General features: G+C 31.3%; 1 protein-coding gene across 2 annotated transcripts; it reads right to left on the reverse strand.

Moving 5' to 3' along the window:
• Nucleotides 1-407: 407 nt before the first annotated feature.
• On the reverse strand, nt 408-10,084 carry LOC132729231 (vitamin D3 hydroxylase-associated protein-like; the record flags this gene model as incomplete). Of its 2 annotated transcripts, none has more annotated exon segments than XM_060714960.1 (12): nt 408-505; nt 1,022-1,147; nt 1,519-1,643; nt 2,427-2,467; nt 3,071-3,158; nt 3,419-3,537; nt 4,230-4,291; nt 5,587-5,748; nt 6,471-6,527; nt 6,826-6,939; nt 7,577-7,762; nt 9,961-10,084. In XM_060714960.1, coding segments are annotated over 11 exon segments (1,172 nt in total), but the record flags the coding sequence as incomplete, so codon positions are not given.
• Between the last annotated feature and the right edge of the window lie 4,535 nt (nt 10,085-14,619).

The raw sequence follows: 14,619 nt of genomic DNA on the forward strand, positions 1-14,619 counted from the left end.
GTGACTGGGCACATTTGTATCTAGGAATCGCCCAAAGGGGAGGATTATTGATTTATTGACAATTCTTGCTGCGAAAACCCTGGTGAACACCACTATATCTTGATGGAGTATAGCATTTTTTTGCAATCTAATTATATTGTTCTCTTCAAATTTCAATATATTTTTTCTTATTCACCAAAAATTAGGGTTAATAGGTCTGAGAATGAAAAATCAAAGAACAGTGGCCTTTTGTTTTGGTAGAAAACTATTGCTTCTGCTTCATATAATGAGATTGAAATCCGTATGAACAGCAACAAACAGTTCCAAATTCAAAGCTTACTCCTCCCCCAACACCCTCCCAAATAACCTTAAAAATTGTTTATATTATAACTATGTTGACTCATGGTAAAGAAACAGTGTGCACTTACGTTTGAGACGTAAATATTCTTCCACCATCTCCTTGTACACTTCTAACATAAAGATATGGCACCATGTATGTAACTCTAGGTGGGACAAAATCTATAACCTGTAGTAATATAAAACAAATATACCAGTTCTTTAATGGTAAAATATTAGTGAAATATGAAAAGTTTGATTTTTGCATTGTGTCAATGTACAATGTATCAATGAAGGGCCATAATTTTGTGTCCTGTTATTTGATATGTAATACATATGAGCCGCGTCATGACAAAACCAACATAATGGGTTTGCGACCAGCATGGATCCAGACCAGTCTGTGCATCTGCATAGTCTAATCAGAATCCATGCTATTCGCTTACAAACCCTATAACAAGTAGTGAAACTGATAGCGAACAGCATGGATCCTGATCAGACTGCGCGGAAGCGCAGGCTGGTCTGGTTCCATGCTGGTCGCAAACCCATTATGTTGGTTTTGTCATGACGCAGCTCATATTATATTATACATAAATATATATATTATAACAAGACCCCAGTGGAGCTCCTTTAATATGACATTAACATACATTATAATCTAGCAAAACATCACTGTCCCTATAGTTCTTATGGTAAATACCACACTTACTGTATGTCCCATTGCTTCTAAAGCTTTCTTTGCCATCATGACTGCCCGCTCACAAGCTGGTACAGATTGTATATACCCGTCATACGTGTAGAAACCTATAGTCAACGGTCGTTTACTTCTGTATATCTAAAAACAGTACAAATAATACAATATGTCATGATCATTTACTCCCTTAATGCTGGCAATAATAACAAACTGCCTTTTATAACCATCCAAAGAAATATTTTGCCAGTCTGTACATATTTCTGTACAGTCTAAAAATATCACACACTGTAGTTTGCTCAATTTCAAATTATTAATATGGCAGCCCCTTATGTTAACAATGGACTGTTCCAAATCCAAAGCAGGGCAAGTCCATTACAGATAATCAGGGTTGCATTTCATAGAAAATCCTAAATTAGTCTAAAGACCTATCGATGACAGCTCTGCAATACATATAAAAATTACTTGAAGCTATTTAAAGTCCAGTAAATTTTTGCTGCATATGATTGTCCTACCTCCTCTTGGAACTTTATTGGTGGTACTGCTGGGTCTAGCTGGAAATGGTGGTCATTCAAAATTGCTTTTGTCGCAAAAACAAGACCTTCAAAATCTCTGGTCATAGGGCCCACAGTACCTGAAACTAATTCAAACAAAGCCACAACATTTATACAGTTATACAGATTCTTTTTTTTTCCATCTCAGATAAACCGTTTTGAATAATTAGATAGGTGTCAACAGAGCTTTGGCACTTTATTCTATACCAATTTTATCTAAGATAAGACCAGACCTCTGTCCTTGCATAATATTCCAGTAAAACAATACAATCACATTGTTTTAATATTCTTGCGTCCATTTCTCAAAAACTGTTTCAAGCAAAGAGTGTCATCTTACACACAAGAATATCAAGTAAAGAGTTTTCAAATAAGATATTAAGTTAACGGCTTTTATGAAAATTTACATCTTCTAGTCAAATTGAGGTGGTATTCTATATCACTATACAAACAATTTGTCTGTCAATTACAGACAGTCCAATATAACTTTATATCCTCTGTAACAATATAGGGCTTGAAAAAAAAGAAAGAAAAAAGAAGTTTACAATGTTACCATTGAAAATATTATTTATTCTGTTGAGCTTAAAGTACCCCGGTAACACAATCACTGTTAAGGTCACATATGGCGGCTTTCCAGTTTTACTATTGGAGGAATACCCATGTGCCTTTTTGTATTATTTTTGGCACAAGTGCGTACCTACGTAGAACCACTGACCTTCCATAGATAAGCTGGACAAAAGTCCCTGACAGGATTTGAACTTTCAACAATGAGGAGCAAGTGACTTGAAGTCAGTGACCTTAACCACTTGGCCATGGAGACATAAGAAACATGACCATGTATGTTTATGTATTAGGCTTAAAATTTTTCTCACCTAGCGTTTGACCTTTAGACAGAGATATATGACCTTTCCGACTGAAATTTAAAAGTTAAATCATCAAACATAAATTCTGCATTGAACATTGAGTTACAATAATGAATATTGCCATATGTTAGGTAAGGTATTCTTTATGTTATGTTTTGTTTGGTAAATTCTTTGATTAAACAATGTTGTGTACTGTAGAAAAGTAAAATGACTATAAGTATACAAAAATAACATCTGACTGAGAATTAATTAAGAAATTAAAATATATTTACACTGAGAACAGGGTCCATGTAAATTTAAAGAAATTGATTTTCTAAAGTCACATGAGTACATGTAAACAAAATTTCAACTAGAATCTTTTTACGAAAAGACAATCTTGCTTTTCATAATTATACTTATGACATTTAAATTTTAAAAAAATGTAACTTGCAATACACTTATATTGATTAGCAATTACAAAAACCACAAAAATCACTAAACAAAAACAACAACAACAACAAAAAAACCAAAGAAATTGGAGACAAAAGCAAAAACATTGTACAAGGCTTTCTAAACCATAATCTTTTATCAATCATTACTTTGCCTTTCACATTTAAAAGTACATGTTTACAGAACTAACACATTTTAGCTACTTTATGTGTGTGAAAAGTTACCTCAATCTTTCTAGAGTTGTTTTCAGGCCGTAACATCCACAGAAATGACACGGTACTCTTATACTTCCTCCAATATCACTTCCAAACCCTAAAACAATATCAAAAAATCTAATAATAAACCAGTAACCTGCCAAATTTGTATAATAGAACAGCCCAGTTTTCAATTTGGAACAATCCATGTTAAATTAAAGGGATTCCTATGAAAGAAAAACCAACAAAATTTGAGCTACCATCAGACTTTATGGATGTGCAGTAACAAGTTAATTCCTTTTACAATTCAATAGTAGTTAAACCAATTACTGCACTCAAGTGACGATGTAATATTGTAGATCAACATGATATAGGTACCAATGATTGATGCTTTAGAACCCAGTAGGGCCCCCTCTCCCCCTGTCGAGCCTCCTGGAACTCTCGATAAATCATAGGGATTGTTTGTCTGACCGTAGATTGGATTTGAACATTCATATCTGCAATAAACAGAACATTTTATTACACAAGAATAATATCACTGAATCTACTGGGATCTTTTACTGAAGAAATAATATACCTCAAACAGTGATCTTATCGCTCAATAAAATCACTGTTTAGAGTTTGGATGCAACGAACCCTAGCAAATTTTGGAGCCAATATTCTATATAATATAATTGACAAAATTTTGTTTAGAAAATAAATAAGAACAGTTGATTTATGTGAATTGTCCAATTCTTTTATACATATGTAGCTACATATTATAAAAACATCAATATGTAAAAGATTTTTTATCAGTTTTCATGAAGATAATAGAATTATGAGAGATTTTTATCTTACTTTAGGCAAATGACACAATGTGAATGACCCCCAAAATGGTGGCCAGGGGAGGTAATAATTGCTATGTAATAGGAGTTAAAGCACTTTCTCAATGCAATAACATCTGCAAACACACTAGATTGCATTTAAATCCTGGACCTGTATGACTAGTTATTTTATAAAGTCTGTTTATGCTTATATCTTCCTCCCTGTTAATGTATACCTAAATGAGAGTGTGAAAGTTTTATTCAAGACATGAGCTTTATGCAGGACAAGTGACACTGTCTTCTCTGTTCTCCGGAGGTGGAGTGCCGGGTTATAAATAATTCGTACAATAAGCGATTGTTAAACAAAAATTTCACAAATAACTTACATCATCATTGTTTGTGGAATGTTTGTCCTCACAAATGGAACAGCACCTAAACCTTTTAATACCTGTAAATATATGACCTGTTAATCTGGCATACATTTAAAAAAATGCATGAGCAATGGTATAGCAAACGGCCATTGCAAGAATATCTTAATCTGTTACTACATGTGTATTTAATTTGCTCCATTATTTTTGTCTAGACTGGATCACTTCTGATGACTCTTCTGCCCCTTGTGAGATCTTGCTGAGTAAAAATCCACTTGCATCAATTACAAGTCCTATATCAAGATACTCATATGATTACTCTATTTTCTGCCTCTTTATCGGTATGTTATTTAACCATATTATGTATGTCTTAATATTTCTATAGATAATTTATTGAATACAAAAAAGTCTAAACTTCATCACTTTGTTAAGACAATGTCATTGTTTGACAAAGTTCTGAAAACTGTTTCCAGCTCTACAAAATATGCAATAAAATTATTTTACATTGGTTGCCATTATATAGACATCTTCTTCTCTGTATTATAACACTTATATAATTGGTTTCATAGAAGTCTATTTGTGATAACAACTTAAATTGTATTGGTCTACAATTATCTCAATAGGTACATTTTTTCATTACTGTAGTTCAAATATTATGAAATATATATGTTAGTTTGTTTCATTTTATGCCTTTTCCCAACAGTATTTCAGTCATATAGGCGGGTAGTTTCCTAACCATCGTTCCTGGAGAATTACACCAGTACTAGACTACCTTCCTTCGTGCTTAACTACTAAAGCATCTCCCGAGGATCGAACCCACGCCAGAAAGGTAACTGGATTAGAAGTCATTGAGTCTTAATCCTCGACCACGGAGAAGTATATATGAATAGAAATGTATTATTTGGATATTCTTAAAAACTATCGCTTGGGAATATTTTTTAATAAAGTTCTATGGTATTTAGTATGAACATTTAAATATGATGAATAACAATATTTTGTTCTAGAACAATTTATCATCTGCTATATGAATATATGTAATATCGGACCATGTATTTCACACTTGCCAACAATATCCACTTAAAATTATTTCATGGTTTGTTTTTATGTCTGATACTAAATACTGTCAACATAATTGTTTACTGTATTACAGACCTTCCATTATAGACCCATTCACTTTAAAGCAAATGACCTAAATAAATTGTTCAATTTTTTTCATTTTCCAATTATGTAATTTCATTTTGTTCTGCTTTTATTTATGTGTTAATTCCGATACCCGGTGGCATCATCTACGTACAATTCTATATATGTTGTCATTCTTTTTTATTCAAACCAAAAACCAGTATATCATTTCAAACAAGCGTACATAAAAACTGACCTGAACCAACACAGCATCATAGGTTTTTGGGTTTTGCAGGAAATGCCCGAGTCCTGCCGTACAGTCGAGACCAGATATATAGAAGCTTTCTTTAAGACTTATTGGTATACCGTGTAACGGTTTCTTCTCCGATGTCTGTTTGTCAAGAGCCTCTGCAATGGCCTATTTATAAATTTAACTAAAATATATAAACCATTTAGGCACCTAGTATATACAGAAATTATCAACATGCCTCAAAACACGCAGAAAAAGCCCTAACTTTATACATTTGTGTGGTCTGATCATTGTCTGCACTGTCAGTCAGTCAGTGTATATTTTGATTTTTTTTTTCTCTCTAAAAATGCTTGGCTGAGAAATGGACAAGTTAATTTAAAATATTTAGCATGGTACAGGTTCAGTACAAACATCCCTATATGAATAGTAAATTCTGAAAAAAAAACACCATAAAACATGAATTTTTTTTCATAAAAGAAAAAGTCAAAAATTGTACAAGTATGACATGTTATCATTAAATTTGAGTTAAATTTAAGGTTCAATTAGGGACATTGAGTTCTTTTATGCGAAAGAGTTATCTTTCTATCTATCTAATTTACTTGTGGTCAGTGGTTCTACAACAAATTGTGCACCAGGGACCAAAGGCCCTTTAAAGACAGACAAAAAAATAATATCAGTTTGTAAAATTGGTTATGGTTGAAATATTTAAACTACTTGAATGCCTACTTGAGCTTGAAGTAATTCACTGTGGGACAGCAGATGTCTTCTTCCGCCAGTAAGCTGTTATGTGCACATAATTATGACCTTGAAGTTGACATTGTCAGCTTGACTTCAACATAAAACCAAAATTGAAAAGAAAAAATTGACTTATATAAAAATATCATTCTTACCTCGGCATCTAGAAGAGGTTCCGTGATGGCGTTTACTCTCTCATTTGCTTCAAATGCCTTCAATATAAAAACAAACGAAAAATGCTAAAATAATCTATTCAACCAAAAATATCAAAATTCATTTAAAAATTCTAAGTTTACATAGATAATAAAGGGCTAAACACCGACGAAACAGCTGTCAGAGTAAAAAATTGTAACTTGAGGAGTTCAGAAAATCGACACATGTTATAAGATTCTTAAAAATGTACATTTTAATACATTGTATGAGAAATGCTAAGTTGACAGACAGACTGAAGGACTAGTTTGAAAACATGAATATATGAATGTATACATCAAACAAGGGAAAAATACTTACACAACTCTGATATGCATGGAGCACATCTACTGCTTTCAGGGTTCCATCTTGTAACTGCTGTTGAAGCTCGGTAAATGACAGGTCCAAAATTTTGGCAATCTTTTCAGCTGGTACCTAGTAATGCCAAACAAAAACATGATAATCAACTTGTCTAAGATAATTACAGAAGATTTTATTAAGATACAAAATATATATTTCTAATGTAAAAAGAAACAACAACAACTTCAAGTGTATAAAGCTATAATATCTGAAGCCTGTAGTTGAATTATAAAAAAGAATAATCCCAAAATACCTTTATTTAAAAGAAATATGTATATATTTTTTCCTTTAGAGCGAATGGTCTTCATATTACACATTTTTAAGTCCTAGTTAAAGCAGCTGACAAATATTTTGTTCCGAAACATTTTATTATAGTTATGTAAAATATCAGAAACATACTTTGTTACAACTGTTTCAAAAATCTATCATATGACTATAGAAACAACATAATTTTATCATTTTGTAAAACTTTTTCATTAGATATTGCTTCATTTAAATGGTTTCATTTTTACTTTTCCCCCAATAAAACTGGATTTTGTTTTGCTGCTGACCATGTGACGTCATCATATGAAGTAATGACTGGAGATAGATAAGTTTATCCGGCAAGGTTTTATCCAGCTGATAATATAGACAGTAGCAGGATAAATCAAATTATTTTGATTTATCCAAATGGAAAGTGACTAATAATTTATGCATTAAAATAAAAATTTACTTGAGCTTTTCTTAAGTCTTGTTCCACTGTATCAAATGCTGCCTTGCACTGTTCTTGCTTCCATTTAATCTTTTTTGCCACCCCTCTGTGAATTCTCCACTTTCTTATCACTTCCCACAACACCACAACTGCCACACCACCAGCAAATGCTAGTGATATCTGTGTTCTTCTTTCTGCCATATCAATCTGAAGAAAAGATCATATTGATGATGACAATATTGTTATTTACTGTTAAAACTGCCATTGTGATGATATGTGATTTATGAAATTTAGATATTACAACGTTTTTGTGTGTTAATGTATTTAGCAATGAAATATGATGGGCATATTATGTCTGATATTTGAATGAAGTTTTTTTTTTACACTAAGTTTAAACTTTGTTAAGATAAAGAAAATCATCAAAATATGGGTGCATTTAACTGCAGTCTTTCCCATAAATGATAATGTGTCAATCTGCAGTAAAATTTTACTTATTTTTTTATGCATAAATAGTCTATAGGAACCACTCCCCCTTCACCCGAAAGAATAGCTGGGACTTTTAATATCACTATTAAAGGCCCTGCCCTGTGGGAGACACATCAGGTGTAAAATAATGCATGTAAAATCTCCAGTACTGCAATGAATACATTAAGATCCTGGACCATTTATGCTCCAAGATAATTTCACCATTTGACCTGACAGTGTGAAGACAGTCAAAATTTTAAAATATCTTATTTCTCTCTACCTTCCAAGTGACTTTTTGTTTTAAACAATTGACATGCAGGTTCTTTGATATCAGTGTAGTTAGAATACCAGATATGATATACTTTTAACCTGGCACAAAAAATAACTGTTTCCTGTGTCCCAGGTTTTTTTTGTCGTCCGAGGTTTAACAGCTTAATGTTACAGATTTAATAATTTGACAAAACAGATCGATATGAAATCTACAGTTTGTCACTGTGTCAGGCTACTGGTTTTCTAGCAGTTTCCGGCCCCAAATCACACTTTCTAACAAATAAAATGAAAATCAGTTTACGAAATCATTGAGAACAAAACTTTCTGATCTAGATCTGGCTGGTACTTGCAGGGCCTTTCAGCATATGAGTACCATTACAGAACAAAGTTAGGTACCTCTCAAGCATTACCATGTTTACAAAGTTGCTCTTTTACTTTACTTTTCATTGGAATAATTATTATACCAAGGCCTAAATGTAACACGTTTTCTCACTTTTATTCAAAATGTCATTGCAGTTTTTCAGACCTTTTTATATTTTGAATATAATTCAGTACCAGTAAGAAATGTTAAGACACAGGAACTTGAAATTCTATCAATATTAATGATAATATCCAAAATATACCCCCTATACAGTATAAATTTATACTGTATAGGGGGTATATTTTGGATATTATCATTAATATTGATAGAATTTCAAGTTCCTGTGGTTAAGATGATTTTATAAAAAAAAATTAGAACTTTACCTGAAATGGGATATTCATTAATGTGCATGGGCATTCAAACTAGAATTCCTCAGGAGTTGCTGATTTTTAAATGTCACAAGTTCTTTAAGGTAACTTTAAACAACAGGAAAAACTTCAAAACATATAAATTGCTGTACTGTTTCAACTGCAGTGATGTTTAGAAAACAAATGTCTACAAAAATGATAAAGGGCCGGGAAACTGCTTGGGACACGAAACTGCTATGAAACCAGTCAAAGTATTTAAAATCAGACAACACGTAACAGATAAAAAGGTACATGAATGTATGCATGAACTTTGTATTTTGATTTTCACAACTTTCATTATTCTTTTAAAGTTGTTAAGAGGATTATTGATCACATGTATTAGTTATTTCGTTTCTATTTAGCATTGTAATATAGAAATTGTTAAAAGAGGCTACTGTCCTGTCATATAGAAATGCCATATATCACATAAACCGCGGTGCAGGAGTGTAATAAAGCCATTTAATAAAAACGATATTACACTAGTGTAATAACACTTTGATGTGACGTCATTTGCGCTATATATAAACATAGCGTTAAAGCGCTAATGTTAGCGTTACTCTATAGACGCGTCGTTGAAAAATTACTCATTTTAACAGTTTACTGTTCTTATTTTATAAATGTGATAAAAAGAATATTATATTCGTGTAGATTCAATACTAAATTTATTAAACTCGTTGAATAAAACAATATTATGCTCGCCAGAGGCTGGCATAATATGATTTTATTCAACTCGTTCAATAAATTTAGTATTAAACTACACTCATTCAATATCCTCTATATATTTCCTTAACAGAAATCGAAAGTTCAAAAAAGAGGACGCTTATCCGAAAACTACCACACTTAAAGAAAGCAAATTGTCAAGAATATGAAAGGCAGTGTCACAGTGTAAAATATATATTTACATTTGAATCTTATGTATAACACTGACACTGTTAGCTTTCAATACCAAAGAAAATGACATATGCTAAAAAATTATGAACAAGGTAAAAACTACAACTTTCAGCTCGGATGGAAAACCGGTGTTAAGGTAAACATAAATACGTGTAAATTATCCGTGCCTATATGAAGGTTTAGTGCGATTGTAGGTTAAGAGATATGTTTCTGTAGTAGGATGTGGAAAATTCTTCAGTTGCTCTCTTTAAAGCCATGGACTTTAAATGATGTCAATTAAAATCCATTTTCGAAGGTTTTGTTGTCTTTATCAGAATATTCATAAACTACTTTTACTGGTAACCTTGCAACAGGGATACATGTATACCATAATAGAATGTCTCTGGCTTGCAACCAAAGGGGGAAATGTTACAAATCCGTTTGCTTTCAACAGCTTAGATAAACTAAATTTGCTGTATTTTAAGGTTATCTTTTGGTCAAGGTGCAGGAATCTGATTTCATTTGGCTTCAGTATAATAGTAGTGACTTTTTTTGGATTATTTACTTACTGTTTTTTTTTTTAATTTTTTTTTTTGGCTGTCACTTTAAAGGTTGAATTGCGACTTTTAAGCTTTACCGGCAGAGAAAAACTTCTGGTGGCCCTCTATGTATTAAATAAGGTACGAGCTGGCACCAGAGTAAAAAAGCTAACTGGGTAACTAACTTCCTTGGCATGATTCAAATCTACAGTGATATTAGGGGCAAATGTATGTGACCTGTAACTTCCTAAATTCACCCCATGGCATGCCTTAGATATTAATTATGGATGAAAACATGTAGATTTCTTAGTAAGGACAAGTAATTATCCATCGATTTGAAACTGCTTTTGTTTCTTTGTTCTTACTAACACTCATATTGAACTTCAACCAAATGGTAATACAAATCACAATAGACACATGTTTCTCAAAATATTCTTTTTTTAATATTCAATAATCACCATGACATTAAAGTAATGTCATTTACAATTTTAACAACAGAATGAAAATATGAGAATGACATAATATGAGCAAGACCTTTATCATAGTAATAACAACAAAATAAATCACCACTTAACAACAATATTTTATCAAAATATATGTAGTGATTATGCAATGGTCCATGTTTATGAATTATATATATTTGAAAACTAAGCATAAGAAGGGCTTTACAATTCTAAGTGCCTGGGCTTCAAAGAAAAATTCATTGCTTTAATGTTTGCAAAAAAGAGAAAGAAACAAAAATGGAATAATTTCTGCATGGAATTAAAAATATATAATTATGTACATGTTCTTATAAAAATATTTTGCCAATTTCACTAAGTCCTATTTATGCTGAATCAAAGTTAAATCTACATATTCAAAAATATCTGCAAACACTGTCACCTTCTTAAAATTTTTTTATATGTGTCTTAAGAGTGTTTATGCCCTAAGATATCAGTAATAAAATAAAGCAATTATGCATACAGACTGTTGTAACGCATGTATGAGAAAAAAACTCACATATTTTGTATCAATTTTTCTATTAAAACAAGAGCTGTCAGTAGGACAGCACGCTCGACTATTCTAAGTGCTTGATAGTAAAAGAGCCTTGATAATGTTAAATTTTTTAAGTTCACAAAAGGGCTAATTTTTTTTATAAATTCATGTTAAAAGCTTTAGAGAGAGTCTAATTATACAGTATTGGCTTGACTATTCGGAAGGTATTGTCACAAGGGCGTTTTATTGAGTATAATAATACTAATTACCTATGAATACATAAATTTGACAGAAAAGGTACAAAGGCTTGTTATTAAGATGTTTTATCAAGTAAATCACTGCTTTATTATTATGAATGCATAAAATTGTCCCAAAAAAGGCACAAACCCTTCAGTAGTTATTGAGATAACAGCTTACAAGCAAAACTTTACCATGAATTTCTAAGTTGAAAAAGGGGAGAAAAATCAGCCTAAATGCAAGATAGAATTATGGATATTTGTCAGTGACCTACAATTATGACCCTAAATGCATATGTGAAGTTTTAAATAAATATCTTTAATAGTTATTGAGATATGTAAAACTTGCATATAAACATTAACCAAGAGACTAAGTAGAAAAGGGGATATGAATCAGCCTTAATGCAAGATAGAGTTATGGAACTTGGTCAGTGACATACAATTATGACCCTCCAATTATGACCCTAAGTGCATGTGTAAAGTTTCAAGTAAATATCTTTGAAGACCTTTAACCAAAATTTCTAAGTTTCAAAGGGGCAAATAATTCTGCAAATATTGCAGGCAGAGTTATGCAATTTTGCAAACTGATGTACATTGCTACTATAAAAAAGTATTTTAAATTTCAATTAAATATCTCAAGCAATAATTGAGATATTTGACTTTACAAAAAAACTTTAACCAAAATTTCTAAGTTCCAAAGGGGCATAATTCTGTCAATATTGTAGGCAGAGTTATCCAACTTGTCAATCTGATGTACCTTGTTACTATAAATAAGTATTGTAAGTTTCAATTGAATACCTCAAGCAATAATTGAGATATTGGACTTTACAAAAAACTTTAACCAAAATTTCTAAGTTAAAAAGGGGCATAATTCTGTCAATATTGTAGGCAGAGTTATCCAACTTGTCAATCTGATGTACCTTGTTACTATAAATAAGTATTGTAAGTTTCAATTGAATATCTCAAGCAATAATTGAGATATTGGACTTTACAAAAAACTTTAACCAAAATTTCTAAGTTAAAAAGGGGCATAATTCTGTCAATATTGTAGGCAGAGTTATCCAACTTGTCAATCTGATGTACCTTGTTACTATAAATAAGTATTGTAAGTTTCAATTGAATATCTCAAGTAATAATTGAGATATTTGACTTTACAAAAAACTTTAACCAACGCAGACGCCGACGCGGACGCTGACGCCGACGCCGGGGCGACTACAATAGCTCTCATATTCTTCGAATAGTCGAGCTAATAAATTATGGACAGTTTCAATTTCAACACAGAACTGACTTTTGAAGCAAAAAAATAAAACTGTTGAAAAATATGGCAACTTAACATTTTGAATATTTTTATTTCAAAAGATTATACAAAAATAAAAAAAGAACCAAAAGGATAGGCGTATTCTCTTAGCAGAGAGAGAGAACTATCATAAGAATGTAAAAATTGTAGTCACTAACTTTGATAAAATTGAGAATTGTTCACATGTACAATACAGTCATACACCTTTAAAGCTTACCTGAATAATAACAAAAGTACCTTGATACAAATTTTACTTTACAATGTGGCTCGCAAATTTAACTTTTTAAGTATAACCCCCACAACTGTTATGGCAAACAAAGTTTGATTAAAAAAACATTACTCTGGATGTCATTTTAACAGATAAAGTACATTAACCTATTGAATTTCTAAAAATAACTTGTACAACTTTTAAAGGCACTTTATGCCTCAGAAACAAATAAATTTTACTTCCTCAGAAAGTGCAAACATGCATTTTATAATGTTAAAATAAAAGTTTTAGAGAATGTTTGCTACTTGTTACCTGATGAAAGTAACGCTAAATGCAAAATAATTCGTCATAAAGGTAGTAATATGTAAACAATGTACATGTACATTGTAGTATTTCGACTTCCATACAAAATACCAATTCACTATAACTGTACTTATTGCCAAAAAGCAACAGGTGAAAAATATAGTTTAGGTAAGTAAGTAACTTTTTGGATACTAAAAAGTACACCAAAATTAAAAAGCTTTTGAGAAACATAAATAAAAGCATTTCTGAGGCATAATGGGCCTTTAATTTAACTGTCTATAATAAATTCTGAGGAAAGCAAGTAAATAGGCCAGGAGTATAGAGCCTGATCAGACAGCAGCATGTTAATACAGGTCTGCCTGGCTCTATTACTGATGACAAAGGCTTATAACTTTTGGATCTAGTAGGTTCAGAGTTAACCAAAAAAAAAAAACTGACATATATATTTTCCGTTTCGAGTGATACACTCAATAAATTACCCCTCTATATATATCTCATATCATAAAACTGCTTTTTCTCTCATTTCCCAAACAATGGCACATTCATGTATACTTAAATTAAGAAATAAAGTAAAATAATGCTTTGTTCAAGTTAATATGATGAAAGTTTAAAGAGAACTGTACGATGTAATGCTTTTGAGCTGTTACTGGTAAAATATGTTCAAAGAAATATTCAACACCAGTTAAATAATGTTGTTTTCATATTCCAGACTGGGATAGTTTTAACAAAATACATTTTTACCATACTTCTGTAAATCTAGAAGTGATTTTGTGCATGTACCATCTGCTAATATATATCGGAAATTAACATTACACTTTTAATATAGGTACTTTATAATGATTTGTATCAAGATAATATATCTGCAATTCATGAACAATATTAATGCTTCTTTTTTTGCTAAGCAATTAATTTTCTTTTTAATTTATAAAACAAACTTGAAAATATAAATTTTGAAATTTTATAGAGTCTTCTTTTAAAGTAATGTCATTTATATCATATATTCATCACAATGTTCAGTTCAAAAGAAACAAGATATTTAGGTAATATCTAAATGTATATATTGTATATATTAGAATATATTATGAAGAAATTAGACAGTTTACAGGGGGAAAAAAAAACTGTTGCGTAAGATT

The sequence above is a fragment of the Ruditapes philippinarum genome, unplaced genomic scaffold (assembly GCF_026571515.1).
Source record: "Ruditapes philippinarum isolate M1 unplaced genomic scaffold, ASM2657151v2 ctg4871_1_1_1_1, whole genome shotgun sequence".
Lineage (NCBI taxonomy): Eukaryota > Metazoa > Mollusca > Bivalvia > Venerida > Veneridae > Ruditapes > Ruditapes philippinarum.